This window comes from Cebus imitator, unplaced genomic scaffold, assembly GCF_001604975.1.
Source record: "Cebus imitator isolate Cc_AM_T3 unplaced genomic scaffold, Cebus_imitator-1.0 Scaffold86, whole genome shotgun sequence".
NCBI lineage: Eukaryota > Metazoa > Chordata > Mammalia > Primates > Cebidae > Cebus > Cebus imitator.
The window spans coordinates 6561057-6579023 of record NW_016107401.1 but is presented as its reverse complement, the minus strand read 5'-3'; the positions used below and the strand labels follow the sequence as shown (position 1 = coordinate 6579023).

At 49.8% G+C, this 17967-nt stretch overlaps 1 protein-coding gene across 1 annotated transcript in view; it reads left to right on the top strand.

The window, feature by feature from the left end:
• The window catches only part of SLIT3 (slit guidance ligand 3), a 544627-nt gene that overhangs the window by 514684 nt on the left and 11976 nt on the right, over nucleotides 1–17967 (top strand). Inside the window, exons 27-31 of the mRNA XM_017534462.2 lie at nucleotides 709–848; nucleotides 2469–2562; nucleotides 8239–8376; nucleotides 9474–9714; nucleotides 12211–12341. Of these exons, the coding sequence (XP_017389951.2) occupies nucleotides 709–848; nucleotides 2469–2562; nucleotides 8239–8376; nucleotides 9474–9714; nucleotides 12211–12341 (744 nt within the window). The remainder of the gene's footprint in view (nucleotides 1–708; nucleotides 849–2468; nucleotides 2563–8238; nucleotides 8377–9473; nucleotides 9715–12210; nucleotides 12342–17967) is intronic.

Sequence of the window (17967 nt, the reverse complement as noted above, 5' to 3'; positions counted from 1 at the left end):
ACGGTTAAGGAAGTGGAGTGGTTTTGTGTAGCTCTAAAGCTTGCTAATGAGTTCAGAGAATTTTCTGTGCGCTGTGTTCCCTTCTAAACATTTTGCTTATATAATCTCATTTAATCTCCACAACCACCCAGGTCAAGGTCAAGCAGCTAGAACGTGTCAACCAGAATTCATTCCCAGGAAACCCCAGGGTGCAGCGTCTGGGACCTTGGCCACTATGCTCTGCCCACCCCCCGACCCTGAGATAGAAAGGCTGCCTTAGAGTAAAAAAATCACTTAAAGGAGAATGTTTATTTTGCTGTCTGTCTTTATCTGCAAAAGAGACTGTGCCTCAGAAAAGCAGAAGGAAAGGTGGTTTGGAGGACAGCTGGAGGAATTTAAGCCATATCTGGGAAACCACTTACAGCTGGGGGAATGATGACACGGGCATTGCCGATGGACATTAGTCCCAGAGCGAGGCAGCCAGCATGGGCCAGGGGAGATAGAACATTGCCTGGAGAGAGGGGGCTGGATGAAATGACCTTTTAGGCTCCTAAAGGTCTACCTGATCAGGACCCCAAGGCCTCATGTGGCCAAAGTGCCTTCTCAGACCTCCATCTGGAGGAGAAATTGACTAATTGTATTTCCCATCCCTGTCTTCCTCTCTGCCACCCCAACCCACCTCTCTCCCTGACCCCTCTCTCCCCTGCTTCCCTCCCACACATCCCAAAGCTGCTCCTGCCCTCTGGGCTTTGAGGGGCAGCGGTGTGAGATCAACCCAGACGACTGTGAGGACAACGACTGTGAAAACAATGCCACCTGCGTGGACGGGATCAACAACTACGTGTGTGTCTGCCTGCCAAACTACACAGGTAAGGCTCTCATGATTGTGTGTGTGGCAGAGTGGAGGGGTGTCACTAGAATACCATTTTCTTAACTTCTTCCAAGGACTCTCCTCTGCTCTCCCTGAGGACAGAGGGTAGGACCCCAAGACCATGCTATGCCAGGAGGGGCTCCCCAAAGGCCTGTTTGCTTCTCTCTCTCCTCCACCACCACCCACTAGCAAGTCACGGCTCCTTCCCACTTGAAACAGAGTCTCAGGCTCTTTAGCTGCTGTTCATCTCATTCCTGGCCACTTTCTTCTTTAGGCGCCCTGTAGGCACAGTGGTGTTTGAGGCTGGCAGAGAGGCGCTTGCATTGTGTTTATGCTTCGCTCAGGTCTAGTCAGCCATCTCTTGAAATCCACATTTTCCAGACACTCAGCTAGGAGCTAGGGATACAAAAATGAACAAGACAAAGTTCCTTCTCATAAGAAGTTTACACTCAGGTGGACAGAGGCATGGATTCATTAGAAAGAGAACATAACTTCCGTAAGCCCAGGGGTGTGAGATCACAGAGAAGAAACCTAACCCAGCCAGAGAATCCAGGAAGGCTCCCACAAGAGATCATTCCTCAGGAAGATCATTCCACCCACCCACCCCCAAAACACAATACCTTTATTTTCCTTCCCTGCAGCCAGCCCTCTGGACCTAACTGCCTGTACCTTGGGAGCAGGAGCTGAGGCAGCCTTCCCCGCCCTGCTCCCACCCCACTCCTGGAGAGAACATTCATGGTTAGACCTTTTCCTCTCTTACATCACTCTCTTTCTGGCTTGACAAAGTGGAATTTGAAGAAACTCAAAACTCAGATCTTAAAAGCTGGCATTGCGTGGGAGCTGCTGTCCTGCCTTACCGCCCTCCCCAACGTTCCTAAAACACATTTTCAGGTGGTGCAAGCTTTTCAGGGCTTATCTGCAAGGGTCACCCCTGGGTGTCATGACCCGTTCGGTATTTTGTGGCACTGCAGACTTCAGAGGCAATGTGTCTGAGACCAGAACTTCAAATTCTTTTCACATTTCCTTCCCTGAAAAATCCAAGGGGCCTTCTTATCTATAACAGGTGAACTGGGCTGCTAAGCCTTGTCTGTGTCTGCGAAGCCTCCTCTGACCTCCTGGGGGAGGTTATGGGTCCCCCTTGTGCTTCCACAGATTTCTGGTCACACCTATAACTCTGTGTTGTAATTGCCTACTTATTTGTGGATCTTCCCAAATAGGCTGTGGGTAGGACAGAACCTAGTCACTGTTGTGTCCCCAGCTCCTGGCACAGTGCCTGCCAAACAGGAGGTGCTCAGTAAATAGGTGTGGAATGAAAAAACAAATGAATAAGCATGGCCCAACGTCAGGGCTGGGCATCCTGTGCTTTCACGTGCCCCTGAAACATCAAGTAAAACAGCCAAATGATGGTGCTAGGACAGTGTCCAGGAGGACACCTGGAATCTTCCCACGGTCACTGCCGAAGAAGCCAAGGCAGAGGTACAGGAGGATGCACAAAGAGTGAGAAGGCAGGACTCCTGACGTCCACACCCGTCTGACCAGGGGCTGGATGAGTCTGACCTTCTGGCCGGAGTATCCCTACCCTACCCGAGGCCTGAGTTTTCTCCCTCATCCATGCCAGGTGAGCTGTGTGACGAGGTGATCAACCACTGTGTGCCTGAGCTGAACCTCTGTCAGCATGAGGCCAAGTGCATCCCCCTCGACAAAGGATTCAGGTAAGACCTGGTCTCGTGCCCCCAGCACAGAGTCCATGAAAACTCTACCTCTAACAATCTAGGTTTTAGGCAGTCTCTGGTCTCTCTGCACGCTCTGTCATGTGCTTCTCTGTATCTCTGATTCAGCCATGATCTAATTCTCTCAGTCTCTTTTTCCCTGTGTGTGCCTCTGTGTCTCTGTAGATAGACAAGTAGGTAGGTAGGTAGGTAGGTAGACAGAATGAGAGAGGAAGCGCTGCTCTTTCTCTTCCCTGCCCCTTCTTTCTTGCGTCTCCTCCCCCACCAACTTCCCAATGCTCTCAGCATATCCCTCCTTTCCAGAGCTAAAGATGTAGAGCCATTCCACTGCGGAAGCAGAGTCTAAAGGGTATTTGGTCACCTTCTCCGTGTGCAGCCTTCACAGTGCTCTGCCCCTCCAGGCTACAGCAAGTTTCTCAGTTTATGCACCTGTTGCAGGGGAAGGAGGCAGGAGCACTGTGGTCTAGCAGCATGGCCATTGGTGGAGCTGTCTCCATGGTGAGCAGCAGAGCCAATAGGAGCCAGGGGAGCCTGTAAGCAGCCCTAAGGGTGGATGGAGAGGCTGCCTCGGGAGAAAGCCATCCAGCTCTTGAAACTGAGGATCCAATGGCACTCCTGGGAAGTCCCTCCCAGGCCCTGTACTCACCTCTTCCTTTCACCTTCTTCATGAAAAGTTTTGCCCTTGCCTCTTCTAGAGACGATCATGCGACCCTTGAGACCAGGGCTTTTCTGACATCGAGAGTGACATCCCGGAACCCTGTAGCCAAAAACTTTCTTTGCGATCCCAGAGCTGCCTCCCTCTTCTCCCCAGCAGTCTGTCCAACACCAAGGGGAAGCCGCTAGCTGCTAGTACCAAGGAGTCAGGGTTTTGGGAAACAGGCAGTCTAGGGCAACTGGGGAGACCCCAGGATAAACCCTCAGCAGACCCCAGAAATGACCCTACTGAGCCTCGCCTAGGGATGAGGGCCCTGGGCCCAGAGCTCCATGCCTGTGCTGACGAGTCTTTAAGGAGAATGCCCACCAATGGCATCTCCAGCCTCGGGGGCAGGGGGGCAGAAGCTCATGCTCTAGGTCTCGATGGGACAGACTCATCGCCCAGAGTCTGTCCTGTTCTCAGTCACAGGGCAGAGAGCTCTCACATTCTGGGGGTGTTTGCAACTATGATTCTATATAGCAAAACTTAGAACTTCAGGGAACCTCAGGATCCCAGAAAGCCCAATCACAGAATCTTAGAAATTTAGAATTGTAGGATCTCTGAAACTTGAACTTGTGAGCTCTTAGAATCCTAGAATCTAAGAAGCAGGAGTTCTAGTTGTTGCCCCCAGCCAGCCCGCCCATCAGTCCACAGATCTTAATTGTGTCGAGTGCAGTGGGGATTGTAAGATGGTTTTGATTCCTCTCCTCAAGGCCCTTGCCATGAATCTAGGGGAGGAACATTTGACACTGAGCAAACATTTAGGAAAGAAGGAAGTTCTAGGCCCCACGATTCTGGCTACATTGCTGGGGTTCTAAGGAAGGCATTGCCTGCTGGAGCAGAGAGGCAGCTCCTCCCTTTTAGGAGTGGAATGTGGGTAACCCTTGACGGTGGGTGGAATTTGGATGGGCTGAGACAAGGAAGGAGGGCCCCACTGGGGGAAGAAGAGACAAGTAAGTAAGGGTGAGAGGAGGACATGAGCATGTCTTCCTTTTTTATTTTCGCATCACAAGCCTAGAGCTTATCGCCAGGGGAAATGCAAGAGGCTCTGGTTTTGCTGGATGAGACCAGAGGAAGCTTCAGCCCTTCCCCATGCCTACACCATCCCCATCCATCTCATCTGCCCTGTGTCCCCTCAGATACGCCAGGTGGGACTTTTAGGCGGTCGAGTTAACTGAGTACAAGGGTCAGAGATGCCTCCCAGGACTTCCCTGCCACTCCCACCCCCTGAATTTGACTTCAGTTTACAGCTGATCTGTACCAAGTATGGGATACTGTGAGGGGGCAGGGAAGAAGGAAGGGATGTTTAAAATGCAAACCTGAACTCAAAGCAGAGCAGGCCAGGCTGGCAAGCAGAGTGCTTAGGGCATGCCTGGGAAGGGGCAGGGAATGGGGGTCCGCCTATGGAGAGGAGATAAATTGCCTCTTGGCAGAGCAGACAGCAAGCTCAGAAGACACAGGTTTGCACCAGCACTGGTCAGAAGCGGTCTAGGGGGCCAGCCTGGCCAACATGGCGAAACCCCATCTCTACTAAAAATACAAAAATCATCCAGGTGTGGTGGTGCACGCCCGTAATCCCAGCTGCTCAGGAGGCCGAGGCAGGAGAATCGCTTGAACCTGGGAAGTGAAGGTTGCAGTGAGCCGAGATCACACCACTGCACTCCAGCCTGGGCGACAGAGCGAGACTGTCACAAAAAAAAAAAAAAAAAAAAAAAAAAAAAAAAAAAAAAAAAAAAAAAAAAAAAAAAAAAAAAAAAAAAAAAAAAAAAAAAACACGGTCTAGGGTGCAGGTGTGGAGTTGGGGTGCTGGAGAGCTAACACTGCCAGGTTTCAATGATCCCCAGAAGTTAGTACTAAAAACCTCACTCTGTATTGTAACCAAAGTCCCTTGAGTTCTAAGACAATATAGGAAAGAAGGAAATCTACCTGAGAAGCCTAGTATTTGGTGGTTAAAAAAACAAAAATGAAATCGGTCTAGCTTTCATAATCTTGAGATACTTTATTTATATGTGATGTCATTATCTTGAGGAGGTCTACTGGCCAGCTCAATAACGTTAGTTTTTTATTAAAATGTGTTTAAATCAAAAATTATTCTTCCAATACAACATTTTATCATTTTATCTCCCTTGTCTCCATCACCAAACAATTCATATCATATGGCAGCCTATAGGGATATTAGCCAAAGGGATACACAGTCAGGGCGACCTTTGCCCAAGTGTGAAGATGTTTATCCTTGGAGTTCTCCTTGTACACTCTTGCAATGAGGTCTCAGTGATGGGCAGATAGTACCTGTCCATAATACTGAAAATAACAATAGCCAAAAGAAAGATCACAATGACTAGCATGTACTGCTAACTTATTCTTTGTCAGGCAAGGTGTATTATCCAACAGTCCCTGAATGTAGAAACTCATTCACATTTTATGAGGCTCACCGAGGCGACACAAGCCACCTCCATACACACATAGAAAGGGGTGGGGCTGAGAATCAGTCTGGGCCTGACTGATTTCTCAGCTAAATCCAGAGACTCCAGCTGTCCTGGAACCAAGGACAGCATTCAGTTCCTCCTCCTTTTGCAGAATCAATAGACCCAACACATATTAAAATGCATAAACCTTACACTTTAACTAGAAGAAAGATAAAGGCAAGCATTTGAGAACAACAGGGAACACAGGAGATAGCATTAGCTGCCCCTCTTTAGTCAATGGAGAGATGTTATATAGGTTCTCCCTACCAGAGGTTCTTGAACCAGCAGCATCCGCATCACGGGGCGCCTGCTAGGAATGCTAGTTCCCAGGCCCAAGGCAGACTCCCTGAATCAGAAGATACATTGTAACAAGATCCCTGGGTGTTTCGTATGCTCATTAAAGTTTGAGACTTGCTGGTATAGAAAGGGCTGTAGCATTTAAAAAGAAGAATAACGTAAACACGTTTGCCTCCAGACCTCCACTGGTTAGTCTGACAGTGAGAATAGCTAACCTAGTTCCTAATAAAGACCTCATCGGTAGCCTTGAAGTCCAGGCTTAAAATATTGGATTTTATCTTGTAAGTATTGGGCAGCTATCATTGCCTTGGAGAAAGTCAAATCGCTTAAGTTGCTCTGCAGCTACTTTTTAGAATTCAGGAGACACGCAGATGCCTACCAGGGCCAAGTTTAACACAGTAGCAGAAGTAGACATGGTAGTATATTGAGCACGTGCCCCTTGAAGTCATTCTCAGTGTGTTTCCTTGAAAGACTCTGGTTGAACATGTAAGCAGCAACAGGTTATGTATTTCAAATTTGCCATTCAAATAAGTCAAGGTGAACTGGTCAGATCTTAGCGGATTTCAGTTTTTGAGCACAGGCCCAGTAAGTCCTCAGTTTCTGGAACTTGTTCCAGTCAAGGACAAGTCACCCCGTCCGTGTCTTACCTGGCTATGAATCTACAGCCTGCATCATGCTCTGCCAACTCCAGCAATGCCAGTGGGGTTGCCACTTGAGGATTCCACCCACTTCTATTTAGGAGAAGGGAGGAGGGGGATGAGGGAGGACCATCCCTTTGCCCTGAATCTTCCGCGGGCTGCTTATCAACCTAAGAGTTCAGAGAGCTTGCTTCCCCTCCACCCTCACCTCCCTGCCTGTGTCACCTCCCTGCCTGTGCCACCTCCTTCTGCCTGTGTCACCTCCTTCTGCCTGTCACCTCCTTCTGCCTGTGTCACCTCCCTGCCTGTGTCACCTCCTTCTGTCTGTGTCACCTCCCTGCCTGTGTCACCTCCTTCTGCCATGCCTCCACCTCCTCTGACTTAGATAGGTTATGGCTATTGTTTTTACCCTGCCCACTAGAATTCAGCTGTTGGGCCCAGAAATGTACACAGGCTTTGCAGGAGGAAGCAGCACCAGTAAGCATTTGCTTTTATGTGCCCATGGGTGCACCTAAGTCCCTGTGACTCAGCCCCTCCGTGCCTTCATGTCTGTTTCTATGGTAGAATTTTGGTTGAACGTTGCCCCAGACAGAGAGCCCTAGAGATGCATGCTTCTGGCCCACACTCAGGGAGGCCAGGTTTTAGCTGGGGAAGCTTCCTCTGGCCAGGTTTTAAACCTTGGCTGGAAGGGTGATGATGGAACTGCTGGCGTACCATTCTTCTGGGAAGGGCCAGATTGGTGTGCAAGACCCAGGGTGGAGCAGGCGTTCCCATCCTGTTGCCCCGGTAATATGAGCCACTTATTAAGGCAGAAGAGATTTTGCCTTTCTCATCCTGGTCTGCATCTCAGAGTGCAAACAGTATCATATCCCTCTTCATTCATCTTCTACATATCACACTGAATATTAATGTCTATCTAGTGCACTACACAGTATCATTTCATCATTTGTATCATCTTTAAATTGTATCATTTTTAAAACAACCATAAGAGGTGAAGTTATTTATCAATTGCATTTAAAGATGAAGAAACTGAAACACAGCGAGGTAATGAGTGACTGATCCACTTAGAACAGTTTCTGACACGCAAGTGTAAACTAAGTATTACCACTCAATGGGGACATGGGGGTCCTCAGGGAAGTGCCTGCAGCACTCTGCCCTCTGGTTTCTTCCTTGCAATGGAATATGGTAGACCCTCCCTTACAGGGTCCTGGGAAGCCTCAATGAGAACTCAGTGGAAGGGGCTTAGCACAGTGCCTGACCCAAAGGAAGGACCAAACTGAACATCAGTTTCATATAGCAAGTAGCAGATCCAAGCCAAAAGCTGGATGAGTCAACCCTGTGTTCCTCACCCTGGCTCCGGACCACAAGACTCACCCCACCGTGAAGGGAACAAAGGCCGTGGGTCACCAGGGCAACCTGCTGTGGAGCCAGGCTTTGCAGAGCCCAAGGGAACTTGGGTAGTAGAAGAGATGGGGAGAGGCCACCTGCTGAGGGGGACCGGAGAGTGACTGCCTGGAAGCTGGCCCTGCCTCGAGGATCAGTCTTGCCTCTGCCTGTGTTCCAGGTGTGAGTGTGTCCCTGGCTACAGTGGGAAGCTCTGTGAGACAGACAATGATGACTGTGTGGCCCACAAGTGCCGCCATGGGGCCCAGTGCGTGGACGCAGTCAATGGCTACACATGCACCTGCCCCCAGGGCTTCAGGTAAGACAGGAGGGCACCTTAGGAAGGAGACAGCCTGGGCCAGGTGGCAGGGGCTAGCGCTGACTGGCTAAGGCAGCCAGGGTGGAAACCCAGGCCCAGGTGGCCGTAGCCCTGGTTCTGGGTGGTTCCTTGATTCCCCTGACACCTTTGCAGTCCTTACATGTCCCCATGAGGGAAATAGAGCCGGTACTGGTGATCCCACTTTGTTGATGGGAGAAGAGCTACTTGTGGCAACTCCATGTGAAAGCTGGGCTTAGATTCAGCTCACATAATGAATGTCAAGCTTGGGTAGGATGACGTCTAATGGAAGATACCACCATCTTGAAGCCCAGCTTGCAGGGTGGAGGTAACCACATAGCCACACTGACCAAAATCTTTCTAGGTTGGAGAACAAACATGATGGTTCCTCAGTGGTAACCTCTATTCTACTTCTATTGAATATTTTCAACGGAATGTTGACTTTTTTAACAGAATGTTGAATAATTTGATGACTCTAGATGCTTTATATAAGTGGACTCATACAGCACTTGTCCTTTGTCAGGCTTATTTCACTTAATATGATGTTCTCAAGCTTCATCCATGCTATTGGATATGTCAGAATTCCCTTTGTTTTTACTGCTGAAGAATGTTCCATTGGACAGATAGGCTACATTTTGTTTATCCATTTATATTTCCATGGGTGAGAATGTGCCGTTTTAAGCAATCACCCCCAGGCAATTCTGATGACACTGAAATGTAGGGACCTCTGCTCAAGTCCAGCTCCATTATTTTATTTCTTGGAGACGGAGTCTTGCTCTGTTCTCCAGGCTGAATTCTCACTCCTGTGCTCAAACAGTCCTCCCCTGTAACTGGGACTATAGGCTCGTGCCACTGTGGCTGCCCCAAACTCTCTTATCTCAAAAATGGGAAATCTGGGACTTAGAGAAGGAAAAGCTCTTGCCCTAGTTAGCGGCAGGGCTGAAACTAGCCCCTGGAACTAGTGTTACTTCCCACCTCACTCCACCACTCTACCCAAGGTTCTCTGGCCTGAGTAACTGTGATTGTCTCCTCTCGGCCATTCTCCTATCTTCCTCCCGGTTCTCTCCCCCTGCTTCCAGTGGACTCTTCTGCGAGCACCCCCCACCCATGGTCCTGCTACAGACCAGCCCATGTGACCAGTACGAGTGCCAGAACGGGGCCCAGTGCATCGTGGTGCAGCAGGAACCCACCTGCCGCTGCCCACCAGGCTTCGCCGGCCCCAGATGCGAGAAGCTCATCACCGTCAACTTTGTGGGCAAGGACTCCTACGTGGAACTGGCCTCCGCCAAGGTCCGACCCCAGGCCAACATCTCCCTGCAGGTGCGTCCCACCCTGCCCTGCCCTTAGAAGGACCTCAACACGCCCCAAGCTCTGATTGTTCGGAAAATTGCTGGAATGCCCCATCTTAGCAGTAAAGCACCATCAGGGACAACACTCAACTTGAGGACACCTGAACCAACTCATTCAGAGAGTTCTGTAGATAACTCCTGACCAGCTCTCACTGCAAACTGCAGCCCCCACTTCCAGCCTCATTCACTCATTCCTCCAGAAAATATACATTCAACTATTGTACGCCAGACACTGTGCCGCAGAACTCAGATTCAATTCAAGACAGACAAAACCCGTCTGAGGCAAAATGGCAAGGACAGGGACAGCGGCAACCCTGGGGGCTGTGGGAGCACATAGGAGAGGCAGTGATCACAGCCTGTGGAGGAGAATCAGGGAAGGCTCCCCAGAGGCAGTGATCACAAAGCTGAGATCTGAAGGGTGAACAGGAGCTTGCCTGATGAAGTGTAAAAGGGTGGTGGGGCCTGAGGGGACCGCAGAAGAACAGAAGTTGGGGGGTGTCCACATCTGGGGCTTATGGAGAAATCAGCTTGCGGCAAAGGTCCAGAGGAATGGAAAATCATTTAGCACAAACCAAGTTCTTTTCTAACTTCTCCCAGGCTCCTCACCTGTAGATGAAGCACATTTATTCCAAACTGCATTTCTGGGCAACATGAATATTATTCTGGAAGGGGGGTTGGCAGGGAAGGTGTAGGACAGACAAAGAACGGGCCCCTGCCTGCAGGTTTGCTGGGGAGAAGGAGCCACCTGGATTGGGCATTTCTGGGTGCTACTGGGCACTAACTAGGGCTCTGGCCTTTTTTTTTGGTTATGGCCCCATTAGCTCAGGTTTAAACCTTGGCTCGTGGGCTTATGGAGAAAATACCTATTCAACAAAGATCTATTTGGCACCTATATATGCCAGGCATTATTCTAGACACAGAAGTTGTAGAAGTGCACAAAAACTTCAAACTGCCTCACCTTGTGAAGCTTGCAGCCCAGTGCACAGGCCTCTGAGATAAGGGTTGACCATGGGCACAAACAAGGAGGAGGCTCGGGCTGTCATCACCCACTCCTGCCTTCCACCCTCAGTCCCACCCACCCAGGCTAGTCAGGACAGCTCCCAGTGCCCCCCGCATCTAGATGTCCTCTCAAACTTACCTGCTTCACACCCCATTCCTCAGGCCAGACGTATCAGGTGATGGGGACCCATCCACTAATCCAAGAATCTCATTCCCGGTGGCTGGCTGTGAGTGCAACTTAAACCAGTGACTTTCAGCCTTGGCAATACTTTAGAATCACCTAGAGAACTTTTTAAATCATCTTTAGCCAGGTGTAGTGGCTCACGCCTGTAATCCCAACACTTTGGGAGGTGGAAGCGAGTGGATCACCTGAGGTTAAGAGTTCAAGACCTGACTGGCCAACATGGTGAAACCCTGTCTCTACCAAAAATACAAAAATTAGCTGGACGTGGTGGTGTGTGCCTGTAATTCCACCTACTTAGGAGGCTGAGGCAGGAGAATAGCTTGAATGCAGGAGGCAGAGGTTGCGGTGAGCCGAGATCATACCACTGCACTACAGCCTGGGCAACAGAGCAGGACTCTGTCTCAAAAAACTAAATAAATAAAAAAATAAAATTATCTTTGCCTGGGGCCCACCTGCAAGAGATTCATGTGTAACTGGTCTGGGGTAAAGTCTAGACACTGGCATTTTTTTAATTCCCCAGATGACTCTTAGCACAGTGCCTGATTCCTAGCAAACATTGAATTAATGATCATTGTTAGCATTTTCTTTATAACTCTTATTATTCAACCGGGCACAGTGCCTCACGTCTGTAATCCCAGGACTCTGGGAGGCCAAGGTGGGTGAATCATTTTAGGTCAGGAGTTTCAGACCAGCATGGTCAACATGGTGAAATCCTGTCTCTACTAAAAATACAAAAATTAGCTAGGCATAGTGGTAGGCACCTGTAGTCCCAGCTACTCAGGAGGCTGAAGCACCAGAAACGCCGGAACCTGGGAATGGAGGCTGCAGTGAGCCGAGATTGCACCACTGCACTCCAGCCTGGGCCAAGATTCTGTCTCAAACAAACAAACAAACCAAAAAAAAACCCTTATTGTTCTACTTTATACAGAGACACAGAGGCCAAAGAAGGGCCGGGACTTGGATGGAATCATGTTGTGCACCAGAGGGAGAGGGCAGATTAGAGCTCGGGCCTCCTGACACCATAAATACATGAACTTAGTGGTGCATAGTAGGTGCTCAGTAAAAATGTGTTGAACTGGTTTGCTCAGTCAGCACTTGCTGAGGTGTAAGTCCAGGCCTTACCTTCTGGGGATTTACCTACTAGATGGAGGAGGAAAGATGGATGTGAATTTAGACCCAGCACAGATTCAGAAGCTGCTGCCTGGAAGAGGGTTCTGTGAGATGAGCAGGGGAGGTTCAGTCTCAGGTAAGCCCTCACTAATACGCCCTGGCTGCTTTCTCCAGGTGGCCACCGACAAGGACAACGGCATCCTTCTCTACAAAGGAGACAATGACCCCCTGGCGCTGGAGCTGTACCAGGGCCACGTGCGGCTGGTCTACGACAGCCTGAGTTCACCTCCAACCACAGTGTACAGGTAAGGGCCTGCTCCCTCCTGACCCACCGTGTGTTCCTCCACATCCTCCTGCCTCTGGGCCTGGGACTCAGAAGGGAGACCCTAGGGATCTCAGGTGTCCCTTCTCCTGGCCCCTACCATGCATATGCTCACGCACACACACCTCCTCCTCGCAGGGTGGTGGGTGGGAAGGAGAAAAGTGGTATCAGAGGAAGAGGCTGAGGCAGGCAGGCCGGTGGAGGGGAGGTGACACCTCATCACCATAAGATAAATGGGCAGCTGGCCACTGTGTGGGAGTGCACGCTGCAGTGAGGACAAGGCTGCTTAATGAGGTGCCCTTTTCAAAATGTCATCTTAATCTTTTATTATTTTAAGAAAGACAATGGGGGACAATTAGCATGCAACTCAAGGGGAAGAAACTCAAGGGCATTGAGGGAGCAGGGCCACTCCGTAGGTGACTTTCAAATCGTTCTACAGGGCAGCTTTTCCTAAACTTCAGCCTCTCCAGCAGCTTGTGCATGAACGGAGTGGCAGCTGGACTTTCACTTCACATGCTGCCTTACGGCAACTTTCAACTGCTCACTTTTTTTTTTTTTAGATGGAGTCTTGCTTTTTTGCCCAGGCTGGAGTGCGGCATAGCAATCTCAGCTCACTGCATCCTCCGCCTCTCGGGTTCAGGTGATTCTCCTGCCTCAGCCTCCCTGGTAACTAGGATTACAGGCACCTGATACCACACCTGGCTAATTTGTGTATTTTTAGTAGAGATGGGGCTTCACCATGTTGGTTAGGCTGGTCTCGAACTCGTGATCAGGTGCTCCGCCCACCTTGGCCTCCCAAAGTACTGGGATTACAGGTGTGAGCCACTCCACCTGGCCAACCGCTCACTTTTTGAATGTAGCTGCTCCTTACGGAATTATCATCTGGAGAGTCACAGATATGTTAGTTGGGTATGTTAGATTTTTTTCCGCTTCTCAGTAATAAATAATAACTATTAAAAGTTATAAATATTTTTATAATAGTTATAAAAATGACTACTATAAGTTAAAAATGTCTGTTACACCTAAAATCACGTCAAACTACCAGTAGAAGTAGAGCCAAGCCTTATGGAAGCCACAGTACAAAAGAGAGGCCACACTGTCCCCTCGGAGGCAAGAGCACATTTCACAGGGATTGGTGAGGACCTGCAACTTTGAGACTTTTTTATCTCTGTTAACTAAATCTTTTCTTCCATTAAAATTTTATATAGAGACCCCACTCCTGTAATCCCAGCACTTTGGGAGGCCGAAGCGATTAGATCACAAGGTTAGGAGTTCAAGACCAGCCTGACCAATATGCTGAAACCCCACCTTAATTCAAATTACTAAAATTAGCCAGGCATGGTGGCGCGTGCCTATAGTCCCAGCTACTCGGGAGGCTGAGGCAGGAGAACCACTCAAACCTAGGAGGGGACGTTGCAGTGAGCCAAGATCATGCCACTGCACTCCAGCCTGAGTGACAGAGTGAGACTCCATCTCAAAAAAAAAAAAAAATTATATTGAACTTAAGAATCATAAATACATAGAAGCAAGACCACCCTGCAGGGTTGGAGGGAACAAAGATTCCCCCTCCACACACACTGTAATCAAGGCCCAATTTATTGTTGGATAAATCATCCAACAAACCCAGTTTGAAAGCCATTAGCTTAAAGCAGTGGTTCTCAAAGTGTAGTCCCCAAGGCAACAGTACCAGCATCACCTGCGGGCATGATAGATATGCATATTTTCAGGCTGTACCACAGAACTACTGAATCCGAAACCCCAGGGGTTAGCTCTGACACCCCTGTGCTTCGGAGGGCCTTCCAGGTGATTTTGGTGCACAAGTCTCAGAAGCACCCGTTTCCACAGGAAAACCTCCTGCAGAAGGAGTGGTCTGAGTTGGGCCTTGAAGAAAGGGAAGAACTTGTGAGAGCAGAGGGAACAGGTGGGCAAGCCATGCTGGGAGAATGGCAAAGACAGACAAGGGGCAAGGAAAAGGGCGTTGACCAGAGCAGGAGGCTCCTGGTGGAGGGTGGGTAAAGACCAGCCAGGTTAGGACAGTCAGGCACAGCAGACACCAGAAGAAAGAGCTCACCCCCATGGTCTTCCTAGAGCCTGGGCTGCTTAGCCTCTGTGTCCCTGGAGCCATGGGTCCTGGGCCAAGTGGAGAGGACAGAGAGCCAAGGAGGCAGGGCCAGGGCAGCCTGTGAAGTATTTGCTGTCACATAAATCCAGATGAAAACAAGTGATTCAGCCTCTTCGGTTCCCCCCACCAGCACCACCATGTAATGTGAGCAATAGCAGGATCTACCTCCTAGGGCAGTCAGAGGATTGAAGTAACTTTGGAGGAAGCACTTGGCAAATTAAGCCTTTTCAAGGACAGAAGGTGAAAGCCAGACTTCCAGAAGCAGCTGAGCCCTACCCCGAGCTGGGGGCCTTCCCAGGCAGAGCCCAGCGTTTGCCCTCTGCTGACGTTAGCTGTCAAGGCTAGTGATTTGGTAAAGGGCCGGTATGGGTGGTAGGAATGTCGCAGCACCATGCTGAGTTAGGAAATGGAAGGTCAGAGAATTGCGTGTCCGGAAGCTGCTGTCAGGGAGCCTTGAGGCTGAGCAGGTAGGTGGCCCTGGAGAGATGCCAGGCTCTGTCTTAGCCATGGGGAGACCAAGTTAAGGATGTCCAGGCATTCCCAGCCTAGATCTGCATGCTGAGCCAGTAACAGATCTTTAGTGTACCCTTCTTCTCATTCACAATCCTCAGGGGCCCAAGGCTCTAGCAATTCCACATTAAAATGGTTTTGCTTCCAAACACTTTTCCCTGTGGCAGCCCTGCTCCTGTTCCCAGTAGTACACTCACACTCACTCCACATTGATCAGGCCCCATGTTTGGGCCAGACCCTGGGCTAGGCACAGAGGCCAGAGAGCTAAACAAACATAGTCCAGGGAAGAAGACACACATATCAATGAGCAGTGGTTCCACAGCAGAATCAAATCATTCTCACTGGGGGCACTGGTGTCATGCTACAGGCACACCAATGATGAAGCAAAGTTATTTTTTGTTTTGGGGGTTTTGTGGGTTTTTTTATTTTTGAGACAGTATGTCGATGTGTCACTCAGGTTGGAGTGCAGTGGTGTGATCACAGGTCCCTGCAATCTCCACCTCCCAGGCTCAAGTGATCCTCCTACCTCAGCCTCTTGAGGAGCTGGGACTGCAGGTGTGCACCACAACATCTAACTAATTTTTGGTTTTGTTTTTTGTGGGAGAGACAGAGTTTCATCATGTTGCTCAGGCTGGTCTTGAGCTCCTGGGCTGAAGCAATTTGTCTGCCTTGGCCTCCCAAAGTGCTGGGATTACAGGCATGAGCCACTGTGCTCAGCAGGAGCAAATATTTTTGCTTGGAGGACCGTGGAGGAGGAGGCAGTGTTTGATCTGAGACATGACCTGTGCCTCAGAAGCATTTTCTTAGGCTGAGCAGCGAGGAAGCCCTGGGGAGGAGGAGGCCCCATCAGCCAGCATGGAAACCACGTGGCAGGGCTGGGGTTAATGGAGGGCACAGGCTGAGCTGGCCAGCAGCTGAGGGGGCCAGGAGGCCAGTGCAGCCACAAAAAATGAGATCTCCTCCTCAGCATCAGTGCAACAACCTCCAACCACCCAGGAAGGCCGCCTTGGCCTCAGAGCCAGAGCCAGGGAGCTCAACCAAAGGTTTTCTAATCGGCAGAGTTGGCAGCCACCAGCTTTTGGCCCACTAAGGCCCAGTGACCAGCCTCAGAGTGAGGATGACAGCCTGGGTTCCCAACAGGGACTTGCAGGCTAGATTTCATGGTCTCCATTCTGTCCACGCTTGATGTTGCTCATCTGCACAGCCGTAATCACAGGTTACAACAAGGCAATACTACGATGATGAGGTGCAGGTGACAAGGGCACATCAACATTCTATTCTAGGCCCCAGGGCAAATACACAGAAAAGCCCACCTGAGCCCCTTCTTGCCCCAGAATGTGGTCAGACTTCACTATTCCTTGGCACTGAGACTTGAGAGAAGGCCACACTCACCTGCCAGCAAGACCAAATGGCCACATAGATAACAGACATGGGGAAAATGGGCTGGGGTCCCCATAGGGAGTGGTGAGGGCTGCAGTAGCCTTGAGGGTGGAGCCCCATCCAAAGGAGCAGCTGACCTCAGCTCCAGCAGACACTGCCATGTGGGAATACAGATTATCAAAAGAAGCAGGACCATCAGGGTTTCTCTGTGAGATATCTAAGTTTTTGAATGTTGGCCATTTTAAAACACAGCATGGGAGCAATCTTTGAATGCAATGCAGTGCATGCTCTCCAAGTCTTGATTTCTGCAATCCTATCCACTGCCAAGGTCTTTGTCTCATTCGATCCTCACTCCTATTTTAGAGATAAGAAGCCTCATGTTAGAAGCCCAGAAAGTGGCAGAGCTAGGATTTAAATCCGGGTCAGGTTTCCACCCAAACCAGCTCTCCCACCGTGCTGGCTCTGGGACATGAAGGGCCGGGCCAAGAGAGAGTGGAGGCTGTGCTACAGGAGTAGGGGGTTGCTGCAGTGGGGCCTGAGGTTTTGCTGCCGACCCGAAACCTCAGAACCTGTGTTACTGTGAGCCTCTATCGCCACCTAGTGGTCACAACTCAACATCCAGGTTTGAGCAACCAGCACCTAGAGGAATAACCAGCCCTTCCTCCCTCCCTCAGTGGCCTAGGGTCCTGTGAGACTTGAACTTCAGCCCTGCCTCCACCACGCCCACCCTAAGACTTCAGGCTGAGCACCTTAAGTCTCTAACTTCAAAAATGGAGGAAAAGGTATGCCTCCTTTTCCTGGGGGTTGTTAGGGTTAAATAAGAGAATACAAGTTAACTGCTTAGCATAGGGTAGCACAGTGCCTGGCCCCTACTAAGGGATTAACACTGGTGCACCATTATTATTAAAAGCAAGAGAAAGCTGGGCATGGTGGCTCACACCTGTAACCCCAGCACTCTGGCAGGCTGAGGCAGGAGGATCACTTGAGCCCAGGAGTCTGAGAGCATCCTGGGCCACATAGCGAGACTCCATCTGTGCAAAAAAATAAAAAAAATTAGCCAAGCACAGTAGTGCATACCTGTGGTGCTGGCTGCTTGAGAGGCTGAGGCAGGAGGATCACTTGAGCCCTGGAGGTCAAGGCTGCAGTGAGCTGTGATTGTACCACTGCGCTGCAGCCTGGGTGACAGAGCAAGACCCTATCTCAAAAAATAAATAAATAAATGAAAGCAGAGGCAAAAAGGCCATGGGCCACTCTGGCCAATTCCTGTGGTCATGCCAGTTCCAGGCAGGATGCATGCAGCCCCTCCCTGACAGCTCCAGAGCTCCCCACCTCCCAGTTGGCACCAGTTCAGTCTGGCCCAGTGAGGAAGACCCTCAGAGCTCCCTCCTCTCTCCTGAAATCCTTAAATATCTCTCCAGGAGACTAATTACTGGCTCTCGGGACCACTATATAGTCATTTCTTTTAGAATGAACCTTAGGTTGTTATTGTTTTTTTCCATTTTTTTCTCTACTTTTGTCACAGTAGAGCCATTTTCCCATTGTTACTTTATTTCAAAGGCCAAGATTTAATAATGATTTGGTTTTTTTTTTTTTTTTT